The sequence below is a fragment of the Chaetodon auriga genome, chromosome 17, assembly GCF_051107435.1.
Source record: "Chaetodon auriga isolate fChaAug3 chromosome 17, fChaAug3.hap1, whole genome shotgun sequence".
Lineage (NCBI taxonomy): Eukaryota > Metazoa > Chordata > Actinopteri > Chaetodontiformes > Chaetodontidae > Chaetodon > Chaetodon auriga.
The window spans coordinates 15,849,820-15,870,595 of NC_135090.1; the positions used below are offsets into that span (position 1 = coordinate 15,849,820).

Below are 20,776 nucleotides of genomic sequence, written 5' to 3' on the forward strand. Positions count from 1 at the left end.
ATTTGGAGATAAGTGGTTTTCACTGAACAAGAAGGATAAGGAACTGGGATCTAAAGCTGTCAGACAAATGCAGTGGAGTAAAAAGTACAGTATTTCCCTCTGAGATGTAGTGAAGTGAAGTTTAAAGTGTCATAAAATGGAAATACTCGAGTAAAGAAGTGTACAACTACCTCGATTTGTACTTAAGTAGAGTACTTGATTAATTGTGACAAGCTGCAGTGACTTTATTGGTCTCAAATCAAATGCTGCTGTCTTAGACTGAAGCTGTGGAGTGCTGAGCAGCTGCAGCTGTGGTCTCGCACTGCTCCTCTGCAGGATGCTGCAAACTGCTCAGCACTCCCATGGCGATCCATGCAAAGTCCCTCAAGGTGATTTAAGGAGACCAATAGTCCACTTAAACGATGTGGCGAAGGACTTGCTGTCAGCTCCCTCATCCAGTGACTGTGCTGCAATATCAGTACCTGCAGCAGCATCAGCAGCTTGCTCTGTCTTGCTGCTGCGCTGACTCAACTCAGCCTGTTTTATCCAAATGACGCTCAATGCATTTGTCGTTTCCCTGCAGGAATAACGATTTAGAAAAATCATATAGGTCATCTCCTGAGTGCAGGCTTCACTTCATAGCCTATAGCATCGGTTATTTTAGATGTCATCCCTCCCAATCCCCCTTGACAGGCATGCGCCATCTCCATCCCGATTGTTGGGTGAAAAAGTGGGCAGTTCAGGATTTCATATCTGGCTTCACTTTCTCTCAACTCCCTCCTTTCTCTCCGAGCCTCGGAGTCGGTCGGACAGCAGTCCCAGCTCCCTCATACCTGCGCAGAGCATCCAGAGCCGCTTTCCCCTCAAACAGGACAGTCGCACTGCAGCAGCAAGCTGAGAGGAGCCGACGGAAAATACTTTTTTACAGCCAAGAAGTCGATCCATCCTGCATCAGCTGAAATGCTGCTCAGAAGATCCCGGTAGGTTCTTGTTTTCCGTTTGGGCTGTGGTGCTAATGATACGCAGATGATGCGGTTTTTGGTTAAGTTCTTTTAAATTTATAATGTCATGTTAAATTATGGAGTCATTTAAGAAAATTACCCTCTTCACCAGTTAATTGCATTACAGTAGTTGCTGTCCTCAGAGGAGGTCCTGAAATTGTGGCGACTAGTTCATTTTCTCCCCAGAAAATGTCATTTTGAGGAACTGACGCACTTGTTTAAGTATAACTTTTTTTTTTTTTTTTTGTAAAAGGCTTTGTGCTTTTTTCTTTTTGGTTTTCTTGCACAGTATGAACCCACCCACTGTGTCTTATGCATCTGGTTGATGTGTTTCTTAATAGATTTTTCCTTTTCCACCATGATTCTTAAATGATTGTGGAGAGTTGTAATGATTTTTTTCCACACAGGTGAGTGTGGAGATTTCCATGAAACTGAATGGAAAAAACGCTGGCAGCTATAAAGTTGGCATTCTTCTTCCTTGTTGAAAACGAAATGATATTTCTTCTGGGATGAAGGCATGGATGCTGAATTTAAGATAAAATGCTGTTCCTTTGCCCTGCAGGAGACACGAGAAGCTGCTTTTTGTCTAAAGTGCACACTTTACCTCTTCTGTTCATTTTCTGCTCCTCAGGGCTCAGATGGCATTCATTAATGGGTGCATAGATAGATAGATAGATAGATAGATAGATAGATAGATAGAGCAGAATGAATTATGAAATATCAGTCTTTAAGGATCCCTCTGTTTTCTTTGATTGTCCATTGGCTCTTTGGTCTAATTTTAGCCAGTGTAAGTAAGTCCCAAAGCACTGATATGGTTCCCTGGTAGTCTCTGACCAAACATTTACAAAACCTGTTTCAAAATGTGGTAGTCCTGTGTTGCAGTTCAAACAAAGCTGATGCACAGTGAAGAGTCTCTCGATGATTTGCTGAATTTCTACTGATCTGACCCACATTTTAGTCATAACCTTAGTCCTAATATTGATACTAGATAGAGTGATTGAGCTCAGTTGACATCTTATTAATTGGCTGGGATGGTGTGCTGCATGTTGCATAGTGGTAAGAGTGGGGAAACCTATCAAAATAGAGAGCTGTGCGGGAGATCATGAAGCTGGTGCTCAAGAGGCAGCAGGTAGAGTGGCTGAAGCTGAGATGAGCTGCACTGTGCAATAGAGATGGCTTCATACCGCTTCTAGACTTCTGCACTGTTCCCCACATCATGATTTCAGCTATTCAAATATTCAAGATGAATAATGATATGAAAACTCAATCTGACTGCCAGGCTAGAAAGTATCAGGTAGTGCAACACAAGATCCAAGAGGATCTGTGCAAAAAAGAAGAAGAAGAAAACCCCAAACATTCATTAACCAAAAGCATGTGAAGCTATGAACGCATAGAAAACACTGTGGACATTAAAACCCCATAAAATAAGACAGGATATTAAATTCACATCTTAAAATACATTCTGTCAGTGCTGCAGCATATGCCCCCTTATTTGTGGTCGAAGGCAAACAATGTCTGTTGACACATGATGTAATAATATAAGATCAAATCTATATATTTCTTTGGTTAATGCAAAGTCCTTAAGCTCCCTTTTCATCTGTTTGAAGAGTGTCTATAAAGGCTGGCAGACATGGGCTGTGGTCGCTCCAGAGACTTGTTGAGTCAGGTCTGAGATCAGGTGTTTGTTTGAAATGGCCTTTGACTCCCTCCCAGGCACATGGTGTGGTGAATGGTCTGGTGGGTGGCATTTCCAAAGTGGCCATCTTGCTGGGAGACAGACAGTGGTTTGTTTTTTTTTTGTTTTCTTTTTTGGGAGATGTCTGCATGCTGTAGTTTGGGAGGTGGGGGGAAATGCTCTGAGTAAATGCAAGTCCTGGGATATGTGGAGGTGTTATGTTTGATCGTGCAGGGAGTCAGAGGAGTAGTGTTGAGTGAATAGTCCCTGCTAGGTCAAACAGGGGCAACTGACTTTACTCTGGGGCTTACAATGCTGAGATACACAGTGTGGAGGTGGCTGCACACCATCTGGAGCCTGCAAGTTAACAGACTTTACTGAGATGAAGTTTAGGTTGTTGTCCTTAAAAGGCAGCATCCTGCGAAGAGTCACTCCCAGTTATGTAGGGACAGGGCTCCAGTTTCCACTCAGTTGGGGGTTTCACATCTTCTGTGTTGAGTGCAAATATTTTATGGGCGACTTTTTCATCTGCCCCAGGGATTCAAAGTGGTGTCATCAGCAAAGATGTTTTTTTGAGATCTGGTCTTTGGTGTGCATAAAAAGTAGTGATAGATAGAAGACATAAACGCTGTAATTTTGACAAACTACTTAACTACTTGTTTATGGCTGCAAGCTTGCAAAGACTACCCCAAATTTTAGATGCTGTGTTTGTAGAGCCATCTTTGAACACTGTATTCATAAAACCCAGTTTGTGTCTTGTCCCTTTCTTTGTAAATATTTGCTAATATTAAACCCATAACTTAGTGAATTGCGTGGGAAATATATGTAGTGCTGTCCAATCAAAGGCAACCAAGTGTGTAAACAGGAAGTAACTGTAGCATCGTGAAGTGTAACATAACTTCCAAATATGACAACTATAGGGGCGCAAACAATATACCATAATAAATGTTTAAACTATAAGTCCACACATGGAGGAATGTGTGTGTTTCAGAGTGGGAAATATCTGATTATGCTAACCTAACGTTAGCTATTTGGCCGTTAAGTCATTGTCATAATACATTTTGTAATCTGAGGTACACTTTGTTATTCTCGTTATTAAACAGCATTTTGATAAAGTGTTGTGTCAGATGTGTTGACATATATATCCTGTTACCTCTTTAACCATACAGTGTAAAAAGGTAATTATATTAGCAAGCTAACATTAGCTTTGTCAGTGGTCAGTGAGTTCAGTTAACTACAAACCGTCACACTTGGCATTTAGCACTTGTACATAATTAGTAACAACCGATCTCGACGTAAGAACTAGCTTGAGTGGTGCAACCTGTTTTAGTTTATGCAAATCTCCATTTCGTGAACACTTATAACTTGGCTAAGTTTGAACTTCCAAACAGCTGGTGCAACCAAGCTTTATAAGCTGTCCATCCCAGGAGAGACAACTATTATCTGGTGATCTCAAGACTGCTTTATCATAGCCTCGTTGGCGCCAAAGCCAGCTCCAGCTCAGCGCTGCACAGAGCTTACATCAGTCAAACCAGTGTCTCTGCATGTTCGACCTGGCTAAACTGGGATCAGCAGTCATTTTCCAGCTTGTTGGTGTGGAGTGTTTGCCTGAATTGACCTTGATGCAGAGTACTGCAGAGGCCACCCACAGGATGTGGTGAGCAAGCTGTAGTTGTCAGTGCAGCACTGACAAGGATCTCAGCATCTAATTTAATTAAATACGTCTTGCATTCAAAATTAAAGCTGGCAATGATGTTCTCACCTTGATTTCTCAAGTTTTTCTCCACTGATGACCGTCATGATAGTCTGCAGCTGCGTAGCGTACTTGTCTGTGGGAGAGGGGACTGGATTAGTTGTGCTTACAGATAATGCACTGACTGCGGTTTCAAGACCTGTAAATGTAGTGGGCGCCATTGATTTTAGCTTGATTTGTCTTGTTGTTCCTCTCATTAAAGAGCAGCACTGCAGAGTGCCTGGTGGCAGTCAGGCCAAAGAGAAATGTGACCTAAAAAACTCACAAACTAATCAGCAGTAAGCAGGATTTTCTCCTCTGTCATCAATCTGAATGCACAAAGTCATATATAAGCACACTCTCACAACAGTTCTGTCATTTTAGACAGTGTGCAGTGTCTTAGTGTGGCCGGCCCTTTTGTACAAAGCCTGCTCCAGAATGATTCTTAGTGGTTTAAAACTTCCTTTTCCATCCTTGAAAAGAGAGCGAGAGAAAGGAAAGAGAAAAAGCAAGCAAGTGTGCCAGTGCTCTGTCCTTTAATTTTCCCTCGAGGCCTTTTGTAAGGGAGTCGGTATGAAGTGAAAGCACAGTGTGCAGCTGTCCTCCTGGCCCACTGCTCGCTTTTTGTGAGACGTTTTCTTGTCAAGAATACTAATAGTGATACCAGCTCTGTGGAGTCCACCCAGCTGGCGAGGAAACAAACAACAATTATTCTGCCGTCAAAGAAGCCCATTTAATTTGACACAAGTTAGTGAGCTGTGTTTGCGGCGACTCGTACGACGCATGTGTTTGATATACAGATGCAGGACAGTCAACTTAATCAATGCTTGTTCAACTCACTTCTGTGGCTCCGACCTTTGTAATGTTTATTCGGATCTCTTTGCGTACTACATTCTATACCATCTTGAGCACATGTATTCTATATGTACGTCTGTTCAGGGTGGACCCCGCCTCCCGCCAAGCGTCAGCTGGGATTGGCTCAAGCTCCGCCACAACCCTTCAAAGGAGAAGCAGTCATAGATAATGGATGGATGGATTTTTACACCACTGAATGGTGCACAAGTGACACATACTGCCATCTTATGTCTGTTCATCAAAACTTCATTATGACAGACATGATTGAGGCTGGGACAAACACACATTGGTTTCCATCATTTGTGGGGACATTACATAGACTTATATTCATTTCATTTACATTCATTCCTCAACCTAAACCTGATCCAAGTCGTCATATTCAAATGTAATGATTCACATTATGGGGTCCAACATTTTGGTCCCTGCAAAGATGTCAGACCCCACAACATGACTGGGCTTCGGGTGTTGGGACCCCATGAATATAGTAAAACACATAGATACATGTAGTACAATTATGTTGTGTCGGAGGCATCTGCAACAGACAAACATTTTTAGACTTATTTGTAAAAAGTTTCTCTGTCCTAAAAATCCTTTTTTGCCCTCTAGGCAGCAGTAGAAAGTACTGCACTTAAGTACAATTTTGAGCTGCTTCCATTTATACTCCTTCACAAATAAACTACATTTCAGAAGGAAAAATTGTTTTTTTTTAGTCCACTACATGTATTTCACTGCTGTTGATACAAGTGACTTTTCGGATTAAGATTTTCCATATCAAACACATGACCAGTTTATAACAAAAGTACATAAAGGAGTTAAAATATACTACTTATACTACAGGACCGAAGTACTTCTTATGAGTTAATGCATGAATAAAGTTATCCAATGATATAGTGATAATTTAGTACAGTTTGTTGTACTTTTACTTAAGTAAAAGTTTCAACTTTCATAGTGTTGTTTTCCTCCTTTTAGTTAAGGAAATTATCTTAATACCATTGCCTTCAGGGCTGCACTGATATTATCAATTAGTCTGCTGATAAACTGATTGCATGTCATGAAATAGTGAAAACTACTCCTCCTAAAGCCCAAGTTATCATCTTTGTATGACTTGCTTTGTCCATCCAACATTCAAAAATACACAGATATTCAGTTTACCATCATAAACACCAAGAAACCCTGTAAATATTCACATTTCAAAAGCCTGAACCTGTGAATTTTGGGCATTTTTGATCAATTGATCATAAAAATTGCTGCCAGTATTTTTCTATCTACTAACGAATTCACAGACAAATCATTTCAGCTCCTTGAAATTTCAATGGATGAGGAATTAGTTTGGGATTTTACCTGGATTTTTACAGTATAGCCACTAGTCAGTCCATTTCATATTCTGAGATTATATGTATGTCTCATTGTTTCAGTCAAGATTCAGTTGTGGAGTTACTTTATATACTTTAACTAGTGTGGTACTAAGCAAAGTCCAAACATTGATACAATCAGGTGAGAGGAAACTTGAACATCTTCATTAAGACTGTGCCACATGCCTGAATTCTAAAGGCACCTTTGACTCTATCAACCCTGAAAAGTAATTTGGAGCCGGAGCGCTGCTCTTTAATAATGAACGAACATTTGCAGCTTCATCATGGCCGTCTCAGGAGGTTGTGTGAGGTCACTGCGAGCGTCCTGCCATGCCTGCTGGGTTAATAACAGGGCCAGACTGGTGACGGAGAGCTGGCAGGATGCCGCTGGGCTGAGACGCCGTGTCATTAGCTCCCGGAGGTGATGAATGGCTTGTGGTCAGGAGTCTGTGCTCCCAGCTTCCCTTTGAAAACCAGAGAAGTTGCTTTTTTATGCTTCATAGTTGAGTGTTGAGTTACGTTTTTCAGTAACTTATGGGACTTGTGTTTTAGTGTTTCACACAAAATTCTGCTCCAAAGTTATGATGTCTACACAGCAAAGAACCTTTCCAACAAAACTAACAGATTACAATGACTCACACACTAAATGTGTGATTTATATACTCAGTCACCAGTGTATGAGGTACAATAACTAATGAAGTCTAATACAGCAGTCCTGCTATAAGCCCTGCCTTTATGAAGGTTATATTCATCTAATCTGGTGCTGTTGCATTTCATTGCCTTATTCTGAAAGGTGTTTTTGATATTAATTTGTAAGATGTCTCAGTTTATTCTATTTTAAGCATCCTTTTTTTCACATAAGAAAATTAGACCTGTAGACTAATTTGGGCTCATTTTTTTCTTTTGATCAATGAGCATTGTTCCTTTTTAATTATGCTAATAAAATAAATGACATTTTTCCACCCCATTTATATCAGTGAGAGGGACTAAATATAAGACACCTCTTACTGTAATTCCAATGCTATTTTCTGTCTTTACCCAGTATGTACATTGCAGGTATAATCTTCATTTTAATTTTTCAGTGTAGACTTTAATATCTCAACATTTATTTGTGGATTGATTGCCATGATTTTATTTATTTATTTTTTAACAGATGTTCTTGGTCCCCAGAGGATGAATTTAATAACTCTGATGATCCTTTGACTTTCCTTTAGCGCCACCATGAGGTCAAGATTCGGGGTTTGGAATGAAAAGTCTTAACAACTATTGAGTGGATTGCCATGAAATTTGGCATGTTTCCCTCAGTGATGATTAGCATTTGCTAGCACAATTACATGCTAAACTAACATGGTTATCATATCAAATGCTAACATAAAGGACTTAAAAATAGAAGATTGCTAACCTTGAGTGTATCTCTTCATCCATGGTAACACAAAGGTGTGTAGGTGTATTATAGTAAATCAGTCTGGTGGGATCAGTGGAGCATGTCTCCTGACAAGGTGAACCAGCACAATACATGTCTTCCAGCACCTGAATCGCTCTGCCTATTAAAGGTTAAACATGTGTGAAATTGGAAGCTTGAAATTGGTAAAGAGAAATAATTTGTTATTTTTATGTTCTTTTCTTCCCTTGAGCTGACTTTAGGATTCCTTTATTAATCTTTATTTGTGTCACATGTTATCTAATCTTAATTTTTACTGTTTTCCTCTTTATCTCCAGACATGTCCAAATACTTCCACTTCTCATTGCAGTCTGCCGTCTCACTCTGGCCTTTCCCACCCAAACTCCATCTGCATTTGGTACGTCAACATTTTCCCATTATTCCTCACTTTCAGTATTCATTCACTTTCAGTTAGAAGCAAAGAACACGAAGGTGCGTTTAAAAGTGAGCCCATGATTTTGACTTCTCAGCAGTTTTACAGAGTCACTCTGTTCTTCACGCTCTGTGTCCTTTTTTTTTTTTTTTTTTTTGTATTTTTCTCTGCAGATGATGTCCGGCAGCTCCAGGTGAGCATCCCCCACTCAGGACCGATTTCTGCCCCACTGGGCAGCTCCATCTCCATCCCCTGCTTCGTATCTCTGTCCTCCGCACCCACCTCCTCCTCTTCCTCCCCTCTTGCACCACGAATCAAGTGGACTGTGGTGTCCGGCGGGGTGGAGACACAGATCTTGGTGGCACGGGGTCAAAGGGTGAAGGTAAACGAAGCGTACCGTGACCGCGCTGCCTTGCTCAACTACACTTCCTCTCCTGATGATCTGTCACTGTGGTTGGGAGATTTACGCTCCAGTGACTCGGGTCACTATTGCTGCGAGGTGCAGCAGGGCCTGGAGGACGCCAGTGACCTCGTACAACTCAAGGTCAAAGGTAATGAATACATGAATATTTCTTCCAAAATATCTCATTCATTTAATGGGCAAAGTCTACCTGTTCATTTAAGTCTTCCACAAACTGAGGAGGCGTTTTGTAAAAGTGACCTCATTTAAAGGATTATTTGAAAGAAGCATCCAGTGAAAGATGTCAAGAGTATCTGAAACACATAGAAAACATATTACCAAATGTCACACAAAGTTTTATTTATTTTTTCCTTTATTGTATTATATTTTGGAGTGTTTTTTGTATGATCTGTCTATAAATTCTGTTTATGTGCATGTGTGTGTCTTTAGGGGTTGTATTCCACTACAGAGACACTTTGGGACGCTATGCGTTCTCCTTCCATCAGGCCCAGAGGGCTTGTGAGGCCATTGGGGCCCAAATCGCCACTCCTGACCAGCTGCTGGCGGCTTATTATGACGGCTACGAGCAGTGTGATGCAGGCTGGCTGGCAGACCAGTCTGTCAGGTATCTCACCACCCAACATAAATTAAAACTGAATGGTGCTCACATTCAGCGAAACACTCACACATTTTCATACCTCAAATATTCTGTGTGTGTTTTTCAACCTTTTATTCACATTTCCCCCAAATTCAGACCCAAGTGTGTTTGTTTCTCCACTAGAACTTAAAGTCCAGTTGACAAAGTTCATTTTGAGAGATGCTGATTGTTTTCCTTACTTGCAGGTACCCGATTCAAGTGCCCCGTGAAGGTTGCTATGGAGACATGGATGGCCAACCAGGAGTGAGAAACTATGGGACAATGGATCCAGATGTTCTTTTTGATGTTTACTGTTATGTGGAACAAACTGAGGGTATGAACAATTACAATAACAACATATCAGCCATAATTTATTGCAAAGTTAAGGATACCTTAAATCCAGTTTTTGTAGAAATATGAGAAATGTGTGTAACAGGACATTTTACAGTTAAAAAAATTAAGTCAGTGCCCTCTAGTGGACTATCTACATAATAGTCTTTGTAAAGACATCTCTGGCATTCCTGTGTTACAACTGTATATGCCACATACAGAAATATCCATGATAAGCTAAAATGATGATGTCAGTCAATGATGTCAGTCACGTGAATGTATCACTCAGACTATATCTACTTATTATCACAACACATTTATGATCCTCTTAAAGGGATACTATAAGGTAAAATAAAATAATGAAACTTAATGAAAATATTTCATGTCATAGGGGAGGTGTTTCATGACTCCATCCCACAGCGGTTGACATTTGATGAAGCGCAGTCATACTGCAGAGCAGCAGGAGCACAGCTGGCTACAACAGCACAGCTGTACTTTGCATGGAGTGAAGGTCTGGACCGTTGCAGCCCTGGCTGGCTGTCAGATGGCAGTGTCCGCTACCCCATCATAACCCCTAGAGAGCGCTGCGGAGGGTCTCAGGCAGGCGTCAAAACCCTTTACCGCTTCAGCAACCAAACTGGCTTCCCAGAGCCATCCAGCCTTCATGATGTTTATTGCTTCAGAGGTGAGAATTTTGTGCCCTGAAAAGTTCTTATGCAATAAAAAAGGATGAAAAGTCAACTGCATTGGATATGCAAACTATTTATTACCATTCATCTGGATAAAAACCAGGATACATACAGTATTTGATCCTTGCTTTCACTGTGCTCTTTATCAACATGTTTAAACAAATTTTCAACAGATGTTTGAAAAGATGCGCATTCAGATAAATGGAAATCATATATGTAGATTGTAAGGAGGTGGACAAATTCTTTTCAGTTAAGAAAGCAAAAGATTTTTTTATATTTTTTAGTGTCATCTTTAATCACTTATCTGTTCTCTGCAGATAATAGAAACACTCAAACCGACTCTCCCATGGACTACATGGCCACAGAGCCTGAGGACATCGAGCAAGATGTTGTTATTCTTATGGAAACAGACCAAGAGCTGCAACTGAACCAACAAGCAGAACAGGTGGAGCTCAAAGCTCAAAGGGTGGTTGAATCTTTTCCCCTTTTCTCCAGCCATTCCACTGAGGAAACCCTGGTTGAAACACACCCAACAGTTATATCACACACAAGAGAGTCTTCCGTCAACACCACACCTACAGTGGACGTCCTCCAGGCAGTGGATTACACTTTAACTCCTACAGAAATTAGCTATGACTCCCAGCATCCTACAGCACTGATGAACAGCACTGTCAACACCACGCATATCTATGATTCCTCACAAAACACGTCATTACTGTCCAGTGTTTACAATGAGACAGATTCCCACCACATCTTGAACCTTACCTTTCACCAGTCTGAGCTTGAAAGCACCACAGGGTTTCCCCAATCATCATATGAACCTCACACGTATAACCAGACGGTCACAGACACAAATCCAGAAGAGGATATGCAGCTGTCTGAGAGGCCAATGGATTCCAAAGAAACACAAGAGACCAAACTGAATTTTGATAGATCACAAGCCAATTACAGCGAGACAGAGAGCAATCATACTCAAGAGGAGAGTTTCAGGGAGATAACCGTTATGACCCTCAACCCCATGGTTCAGGTGAAGCTGGAGGAGACAGCAGTAGAAGATCCTGTGCAGATGTCTCTCTCCACTCAGGCCTCAAGAGAAGAAGAACTTGTTACACAACCAGCACAAACTACAGAATCTTCCATCAAGGATCTCACCTCCCTCTGGACACCTCTGGATGGCTCCGGGGATATTTCTCAAGGTATGTCAAGCCTTATTTGAATGTCTAATCCTTACAAAAGAACAAACATCAATATCCTGAAGGAGTCAACTGACTTTGACGAACAACCTTAATCTCATTCTTGCCAAGAGGTTGATGAGAAGATTGATACCATTCTCATGTCTGTTTCGTCCTACACATGTAACAAACCAGATATAACATGTTATTAGCTATCCAGCTGCTGTTTGTAGCTGCATGCCTACAGATATGACGTATTTTCACTTTCATTTTGTGCTATTTTCTAGAGAGGGACCTTGATGTCGGAGCAGATGGCGTCATGTCCAAATCACAGTCTTCCACTTCCAGCTTCACCACTCACCCGTCACCCTCTGCTTCAGCTAGCAGTGCTCCTGCTGAGTCTCAGACCGCACACCCTGATCTGACCCTCTCATCTGTGTCACGGCACTCTGACAGACTGGGCTTGGATATCCTCTCAACAGCACCACAGTTGTGGGAGTCTTCCATTTCTAGACAGGAGGGAAGCACAAGCTTAGAAATTGAAGACACAGCCACTACAGAAAGTGAAGAAAGACAGCTGCACCCAACAAAGTCTGAAGACGACCTTGTTTCTGGAGTAAGCTTAGCTACCACTGAGTCTCCAGAGGGGTCGAACGCCACTCAGTTGCCTACTGATCCCACCACAGCACGGTATCAAACATCAGGTTACAGAGTGTATTTGGACACTGCAACCACTGGGTATGAAGAGGCAAGTGGACATGAAGCTGGTACAGTTACTGAAACCCTTGGAGAAGACGTTGAAGTTGCTCCAACCATTGCAGAGGATGTTAAAGTTAGCCAAATCAGTGAAGAGGAAAATAAAGTTAACCTAACTCTTGAAGAGGAAGTTACGATTAGCCCAACTCTTGAAGAAGAAGTTAAAGTTTTCCCCACCCTTCAAGAGAAAGCTGAGGTTTCCTTTTCACTGGAAGATGAAGTTAACGTTGCCCCCACCCTCGCTCATGAAGAAGAAGCTAACATTGCCCCAACTCTTGAAGAAGTTAATGTTGCCCCAACCCTTGCTTCCGAGGATGAAGCTGATATTGCCCCAACCCTTACTCTCAAAGAACAAGCTAATGTTGCTCCAACCCTTGAGGACCAAACTAGCATTGCCCCAACAACTGGAGAAGAAGCTAACGCTGCCCCGACCCTTGAAGAAGAAGCAAATGTTGCCCCAACCCTTGAAGTGGAAGCAAAAGTTTCCCCAACCCTTGGAGAAGAAGCTAATGTTGCCCCAACCCTTGAAGAAGAATCCGATGTTACCCCAACCTCTGAGGAGGACTTTACTGTCTTTCCTCTTGATTCACAAACATCTAGCTGGGCTCTGCTGACCACCACACCTGGACCCCAAGAGTCTCTGAATGATCTAGAGTACAGCAGAAAAACTTCCACCATCACCTCCTCAGCATCTCCAGATTCCTCCTCAAGTACAAAACCCACCGCTGCTACCATGAAGACGACTACCACCGCCATCACCACCACCACCCACTGGTTCAGACGCAACTGGAGCCCGACCACCTCTGCACCAAAGGTTTTCCACAAGACAGCTGAGCCCAAGAAGGTGACAGCATTCATACCACCAGTGGATCAAGGTCTGGTGGATGTTGAGTTTAGTCTCACCCAGCCGCCCACCCTGCTTATCTTGCCCAATGAGAGGGCAGCTGTAGGCGGTACAGGGAAAGCTTCAGGTAATGTTAAAGCCACTTTCATCAGTCTAACCGTCCTCCTCTTGCTACTCGACGCAATGATGCACTAAAATCCCTGGTCTGTCCTCTGCCCCAACCTACCTTTACTCCATTTTCTGTAAAGCACCTCCCCTCCTTTTCAAACGACTTCCCACGTTTGTTTCACTTTTTGTCTCAGACAGTCCACTCACTCTTCTGACTCCTCCCGCTTCACCTTAAAACGCTCCTCACTTGTCTCCTTGTGACCACCTCCCCTTCGAGATACTCACACTGGGACAGCTCCCATTTGACATTTGTCAACAGTCCAGTCTTGTTGTGCATGATGTTTTCTTCCCCATCCAAAGATTGACTTCTGTGAAGTACTGTAATATACTGGTATGTTTCTGAATGAGTGTTTCAGTGGTTGATTTTCTGCAAGAGTGATGGTCATTGCATTGGTAAACCTTTTCTCACTATCTTGATCAGAGGATTTAATTCACAAATAATACATCTCTGCACCAGATAAGTGCATATTTTTCTCTTCACCACCACTCTCTTTTTGCTAAGTGTCTGTTGCAGTAATCTGAAAGTAACTTGATAAAGGGACTTGATCTTTACCTGGAATGTAACCATCATTACGTCAAGTGCAACTTCTCTGTCAAGTGCAGCAGCAATAATGCTATATATTTGAAGTGTTAAAACTGTTCTCTTTCCACAGATTCTTAGACTTCTATTGCTGTTTTAGACAGTCTAGTAGCAGAAGCACAGAGTGTTATTATGTTTAGAAGCACAAACATTGTTCGGTGTTGATTTGTTGTGAGTGGTAGTATTTAGCAGTATGTTTTTAAATAACCTTTATGGTCATTAATGTTTCATACTCAAGTCATGTTCTGTTGTTTGATCATGATCTTCCAAGATGTGTACAGTTTTGTGTTTTTAGGTGTAAGACTGATAAAATCACTAATCTATTTTTGTTTGTTTGTTTGTTTCTCATCTCACCGTCAGTTGATACGTCCGTTCACTTGTTTTCCTTCAGTCTTTATTGTGTTCCCTCAGCGGTTAGGTCCCACTGCTAAAAATGGCAGCCGCATAGAGTTGTGCTTTGTATGGAAGCCTATTTCTGCCAAGGAAAGAGAGAAAAAAAAAAAACATGAAAAGTTATGACTCACAATGTTTGATTATGTAAAGAAATTTGAAACTGGTTTCTGTAGAATTGGCATAAATGTGAGCATCATTAAAAGTTGTTGCCACTGTAAACAGGGAACTGGCTTTCACAGTGGGCAGATACAACTTTCATATTTTAAACAGAAAAAAGACTAGTTATATTTATTTAATGGCACAGGGAGGTGCCTGCATGTGGCTCCATTCATTTTTACAGATGCCTTCAAATGATCTCAAGTGCACCGTATCACAAAACAAACAAAACAAATTGATGCTCCCTGTGCAACTGCTTCACTCACCATTTGCATTGACATTGAGGACATGGTATCTGGAAACCTGACAGAGCTTCTTCAAATAACGTCTATTAACAAACAGAGGACAGCATATTTTTAATCAGTTTTAGACTAATTAGAAAAGCAATGACACCCTTCAGTCTGAAATACTCATTTATTGAGAGAAGCATTCAGACAGATACCATTTTTAAGTGTCCAAATTCTGATACTTTTGCTTTTCATTTGATTTTCAGCACCTCCACTGAGCCTTAATTTGGCTTTCTTACAGATCAAAGACAGAGAAAGACAGTGGGAAAGCCACCTCTCATTCAGTAATTCAAATTACTGCCCTCACGTTATCACCTGTTGGTAATTTATTGGTATGTGCTGCTTGAAGAGAACTACACAAACACAAGAAGTCATGCAGACTTTTGCATGTACTGAGAATTGAACCGAGGTCCTTGTCAGAAATTTGACAAAAAGGAAAAAAAAAACCTTGGTTATTATAGAGATGCCAACATTGGTCACAGCACAAGGCTTAATTTTTTTATACTCAGTCCCACTTGTGTATCTTTTAGCAAAACTGAATGATGGTTGTACTTTTAGCACATATGATTCTCATTTGACTTGTGCAAAGCAGTTATTACCTTCCATACACACACTCTGACAAAAGAGAGATCTCTGAGAAGAGAGGTATGTGAGTGTGAAGCATAATGACAGACACCACATACTTCTTGTTTATGGGGTGTCAAAGGAAACAAATAAACTGATTCCACTTGTAAAATGTTTAATTTCAGTTTGGACACATATGCCTCCATTTTGCCCTCTTTTACAAATTTAGAAAATAAACGGGAACTCCAACTGTTCCTTTTCTTCAGGACTTTAAACAGCTGGGATACCTTTTGACGGGGACCCTCAGCCAGCAGCAAAGAGATATTTCTCTTGTACAGTGTTATCATCCATACAAGAATTTGACAGCATAAAGTTGCAGTAACAAGAGCCTTCAATCTACTGCAAATGTGATGGGAAATTAACAATTAATTGAGCTGTCACACTGACTCATAAATGTCTCCCAAAATAACTCCTTGAAATGGTTTATGAACTCCTTGAAAAAATCGAAAAAGTTTTTTCCTCAGCTTAGTTTAAAAAATTGTGAGTAATGGTCCTGTGTGAGCGAAGGAAGAAGAGATGCAAGTGTGAAACAAATGTACAGGAGTTTTTTAAGTGATGGAGTAGCCTGTGTGAATTACAGGGTGAGTGCCAGCATCTATATCAATATTCACTATTGTGTACTTGCATCTTCCATAATAGGTCTGACATATCAATCGGATGACAATAAGGTGTGTTATAATGTTTTGGCACATTAAGCTTCAGTGTGTGGCTCCAAACTTCTTTAGGTCAAACTGAAACTATGTGAATGAAGTATGAAACCTGGATATTGTGTTTTAGATGACCTGTCCCTTTAAGCCTTTTTGAACCTGTATGACCTAGCCACACAATGTAATTGCCATTTATCATTTGAAAAGAACATAGTATATCGTTTAGTGAAGAGTGTAATAAGGAGAAGACTGAATGAAGGAAAGTCTGGAAACAAATCAGAAGTGTCAGAGTTTCACCAGAGAAGACAGACCTGAAGAGTTTGACCTCATGTGACTCTCTGAAGTTTGTCCTCTGCTGCCATCTGTTGGCTCACGTGGATCCTGACGCTTCAACATGTCCTCTAAACTGAAGATGTGCTCTGTAATGTGCCACAGTTATTACCTTTATCTACCTCTGTAAATGTGTATATTTCACTGGCATACATGCACTATTGCAACTGGTGCATCCTCAAACATTAATCTTCATTTTAAAAATCATTTTGATGCAGGAAATCCGTTTTTATCCTGATATTTGTACTTGAAATACTGAAATAATGACATACACAAACTGAGGCCTGTGTTCTCATGTGGGTTCATCAACAAAATAATCTGAAGTGGCCCCTCTGTTTTGTTTCAGATGCCTGTGTGGACGACCCCTGTCTCAATGGAGGCACCTGCACTGACCGGGATGGGCAGATTAAATGTCTCTGTTTGCCAACATACGGAGGAAACTTCTGTCAGACCGGTGAGCTCTCTTGTCTGGTTTGAAATCAAAATTGCTGTCTGTCAGACAAGCTGGGAAGCTGGCAGCTGTTTCATAGACATAGGTCTCAATAAAGGGAATTCTCAATTACTTCTGCAGCATAAAAACTTATTGACATCCAAAGACTCTTGGTGGTCCTGTGTGCTCCTCTGTGATGTTTTCAGACGTGGAGCAATGTGAGCCGGGTTGGGATAAGTTCCACGGTTTCTGCTACCGACACTTCGGCCAGCGTCTGAGCTGGGAGGTCGCAGAGCAGCACTGTCGCATGCTGGGAGCTCATCTGGTGTCCATCATGACCCCTGAGGAGCAGAGTTACATCAACAGTAGGTTCAGACCATCATGGTTGAAAGTGATTTATTTATTGTCTCTTGACGACTGAATATAATGGCTTACTGTCCTCACCAGGCAACTACAAAGAATACCAGTGGACCGGTTTGAATGATAAGACCATTGAGGATGACTTCCGCTGGTCTGATGGAAACCCGCTGGTGAGGCAAAGGGAGTGTGGATGAGCTCATAGAAAACAAACCCACACAGCGCTTATAGGATTTCAGAAATATCGCTGGAAAAAGGAGACTGTCCAAACAATTTATGCATTATGTATTATATATGATCCCTGAGTCTTTTGTTAGTAACCTAATGTTAAAGGAATAGTCAAACATTTTGGGGAATGGGTTTATTTACTTTCTTGCCCAGAGTTAGATGAGATGATTGATACCACTCTCATGTCTGTAGGTTAAACATGATGCTACTGCCAGCAGCTGGTTAGCTTAGCTTAGCAAAGAGGCTAAATGGAAAACCTGGGAAATATATGGAAAGAACAATATAATTATTATGGACACAGGTTATTCTCTATGTTATGGTTATTATTTCCTCTCATTCTCATTGTTAAAAAAAAAACCTATTGACCTACGTCCCCTCTCTCCATGAATACAGCTGTATGAGAATTGGTACAGAGGACAGCCAGACAGCTATTTTCTATCTGGTGAAGACTGTGTAGTGATGGTGTGGCATGACGATGGACGCTGGAGTGACGTACCCTGCAACTATCACCTTGCATACACCTGCAAGAAAGGCACCTGTGAGTAACAGGAAGTAGACATTTAGAGCGCCTCATTAATGCATTCAACTCCCTCATGTGGATTTATGTCTTCACTCCTCCAACAGCCTCCTGTGGTCCACCACCCAAGGTCCGAAACGCCTCCATTTTTGGAAAGGTTCGACTGAGATACGAGACCAATGCAGTTGTGCGTTATCACTGTGCTCAGGGTTTCCAGCAGAGACTAAGTCCTCTGGTCAGGTGTCTGTCTGGAGGCAGGTGGGAGAGGCCCCAGATCCTGTGCATCCCTGGTAAGATAAGAGATTATCAAAACCCTCGTAAACAAATCTTTATTTCTTAAAAACATTCATTTAATTCTTCTCGTAAAGTCTTCTTCCTGTCAGATAATAACTGATACACTGACCATGAAATGCTCATTTTTGTTTTGGTCTTTTCATGAGGTTAGTGTTATTCTTACGCTCTTGAACATTGCTTTTGAATAACCTTTCAGAGGGTGGAGGTCCGACCCAGCACCCTGAGGTGACGTCACTGACCAACAACAACTTTGCCGCCGCTGAAGACGAGTTTGAAGCCACTAAAGAGATACCGCAGTACTGGGACATCAAGTTTTAAAAGTCAGCCATGCTTTCTTTGTCTTCCTCTCTTACATTCTGCTGTTGTAACTTGACAGGGTGGCAAGAATGAAATGCTTTTTACCAATGAACAAACAGGTCAAAATGAACCACAGACACATAGAGACACAAAGTTTTCCCCCTCAGCCAAGAAGCCTGAGCACACAGACAGGCTGTCTTTGCTTTCAAGGGAGCCGAATGATCCTATTTTTTGATGTCCTTTACAATATTTTCCACTGGACCTTGGTCATGTGATTTTAAGAGTTTAATGTAGTGACAAGCAGAGTGAAAAAAGTTAGTGATTAGCTGGTTAGTCCTTTTCAGTAGAAAGAAATACAGTAAATGTGTGAACTCTAAATTACTTTATCAGCTCCAGATCTGAATTACAGTGAAGAACTGTTCTCTTTGTGGTTCTTTTTTTATAAAATGGTGCTAATATCTTCAAAACATTTGTGTCCGACAGAGATTTTTGTTATTTGTGTGATGTAGGAATAGAGAAACTTTTTCAAAGAATCTGAAAACTCCAAAGCACAAAGTCAATCTTAACAAATAGTCATTGAATACTGTACATATATTAGTTTTCACACTTGTGATTGCTGTCCGCATTTTTCTGAAAGAAACCTTTTATTTCCAGCAGACACAGTTTTGTTCGTCAGCTTTATGTTGTAATAAAGTTTTGTAGAACAGAACCAAGAATAAATTGTTCTCTTATTTTACCCTCAGCACTGTGTGTGGGCTTCATTTCACATTTGAGTGGACATGGATGACCCACAGACTTGTAACTTTTAGAGACTTTTAACTGTTTGGTCTATAAGTTAACAGAAAAAATGTTAACTCCTTGTCCTATTCAAAGACAAACAAGACAGATTATGAGCAACTTTGTTCTTCTAATCAATGAAAAACAAACGTCAATGAGCTATTTTACATATTCTATTTGCACGAAATAATTGTAAAAGTTAATACAAAGTGATTAATATCACTTAAATGCAGGTAGAGGCGGCGGAGGCGTCGTTTAATAAAGACTTTCTGACTGCGATATTAATTTATGAGCTCCCAACACCAACCAGAACACAATTAAAGGTCAGGTGACCCACGTGACTATGCGTGTGCGCCTGCACCTATCTATAAGCAGCAAAAAAGTTGCGTCACGGTTTCGTCACTCCGCCGGAATATTGAGGAAAAGTTGGGAGAAAGCGAGAGGAAGCTGTAAGTAAACTAATTCATGTTTTAGAAAAGTGTGTCTGTCGCAGGTGAAGTTACCAGAAGTTTCCGTGGAGTCCTCAGTAATGAGGAGCAGAACCTGCGGACATGTTTGTGTGTGCTAACGTTAGCTAGCTAACATACCTGCCGCAGGTGACGGAGCTAGCTTAAAGCGCACAAAGCTTGAGGCTGTTTTGGGAGGAAAACGACGCCCTCTCACCTCAAACTGATCATTTTATACCGCAAACACGCCGTTCAGCATCTAACAAAGGCTTGGTTGCAGCACTTAACAGCTTTCTGCGTGTCCTGTGTAATATCAGCAGCCTCCGTGATTTAGCCACCAGGTGGCGTCATTGAGCCGTGATTTGCTGGAGCTGGCAAGATGTCCGGTAACAGTGAGTGTTTGATATCACAGCTGAGCCCATAGGAAATATTTTGACCGTTAGCAGGTTAACAATAGAGAGGCTGAAACAAGCAAAGCTGCTACCAGGAATGATTGATCAGTAACAATAATTTCAGTGTTTCTTTCAGTTCTTCCTGCTGTCTTGGTGTAAAGTTGCTTGTTGTGTTGATGTGTTAAATTAAATCACATTATTAAAGAAGTGGTCATCACCTTAGTACACACGCCATACTATCATCCTTTCGGGAAATATCTCTTACTTGCTGCACATGAATGGTCTTCTGTTCTCTCTTTTGTAAGACATGAGATAAACTGAGGATTAGCAGCCTTACAACATACATACAGACATCAGACAGATATGCACTGTAATGGTTACAGACTTGTTTAAATGACTGCAGGCAGATGGCAATAAAACATTACCTGTCGGCTACAGAACGATGTTATTTTGTCATCTATCATTTTCATTTACTTTAATTCCAAACCAGAAATGTGGATTTGATGCATGTCTCTTGCCATGTGTAGCCAATGTAAACCTTTCAATCAAGCTGTGATCCAACTTGCACCTCAGTGATTAATCAATTCTTAAGTAAAATATTGTACGGTCATACGATC

At 41.2% G+C, this 20,776-nt stretch overlaps 1 protein-coding gene across 2 annotated transcripts; it reads left to right on the forward strand.

The window, feature by feature from the left end:
• Positions 1 to 760: 760 nt before the first annotated feature.
• On the forward strand, positions 761 to 19,287 carry LOC143335694 (brevican core protein-like). 2 transcript variants are annotated; one of them, XM_076755271.1, is made up of 15 exons: positions 815 to 959; positions 8,314 to 8,393; positions 8,582 to 8,959; positions 9,259 to 9,433; positions 9,652 to 9,779; positions 10,167 to 10,460; positions 10,782 to 11,464; positions 11,498 to 11,660; positions 11,924 to 13,363; positions 16,768 to 16,875; positions 17,058 to 17,216; positions 17,299 to 17,381; positions 17,830 to 17,974; positions 18,061 to 18,243; positions 18,444 to 19,287. In XM_076755271.1, exons 1-15 carry the CDS (start codon positions 940 to 942, stop codon positions 18,563 to 18,565), a joined length of 4,161 nt encoding a protein of 1,386 aa, XP_076611386.1. In that variant the 5' UTR covers positions 815 to 939; the 3' UTR covers positions 18,566 to 19,287. The 2 variants fall into 2 exon arrangements, with proteins under 2 accessions (XP_076611387.1, XP_076611386.1); XM_076755272.1 differs by having other exon boundaries at positions 761 to 959; positions 10,782 to 11,660.
• Positions 19,288 to 20,776: the final 1,489 nt, after the last annotated feature.

What these genes read in the sequence shown, in the direction of transcription:
- LOC143335694 (XM_076755272.1), top strand. Translation starts at nt 940, where the DNA reads ATGCTGCTCAGAAGATCCCG. An exon ending in GGAGCAGAGTTACATCAACA is followed by an intron (nt 17,217 to 17,298) that starts GTAGGTTCAGAC and finishes TGTCCTCACCAG; the next exon opens with GCAACTACAAAGAATACCAG. An exon ending in CCAGATCCTGTGCATCCCTG is followed by an intron (nt 18,244 to 18,443) that starts GTAAGATAAGAG and finishes ATAACCTTTCAG; the next exon opens with AGGGTGGAGGTCCGACCCAG.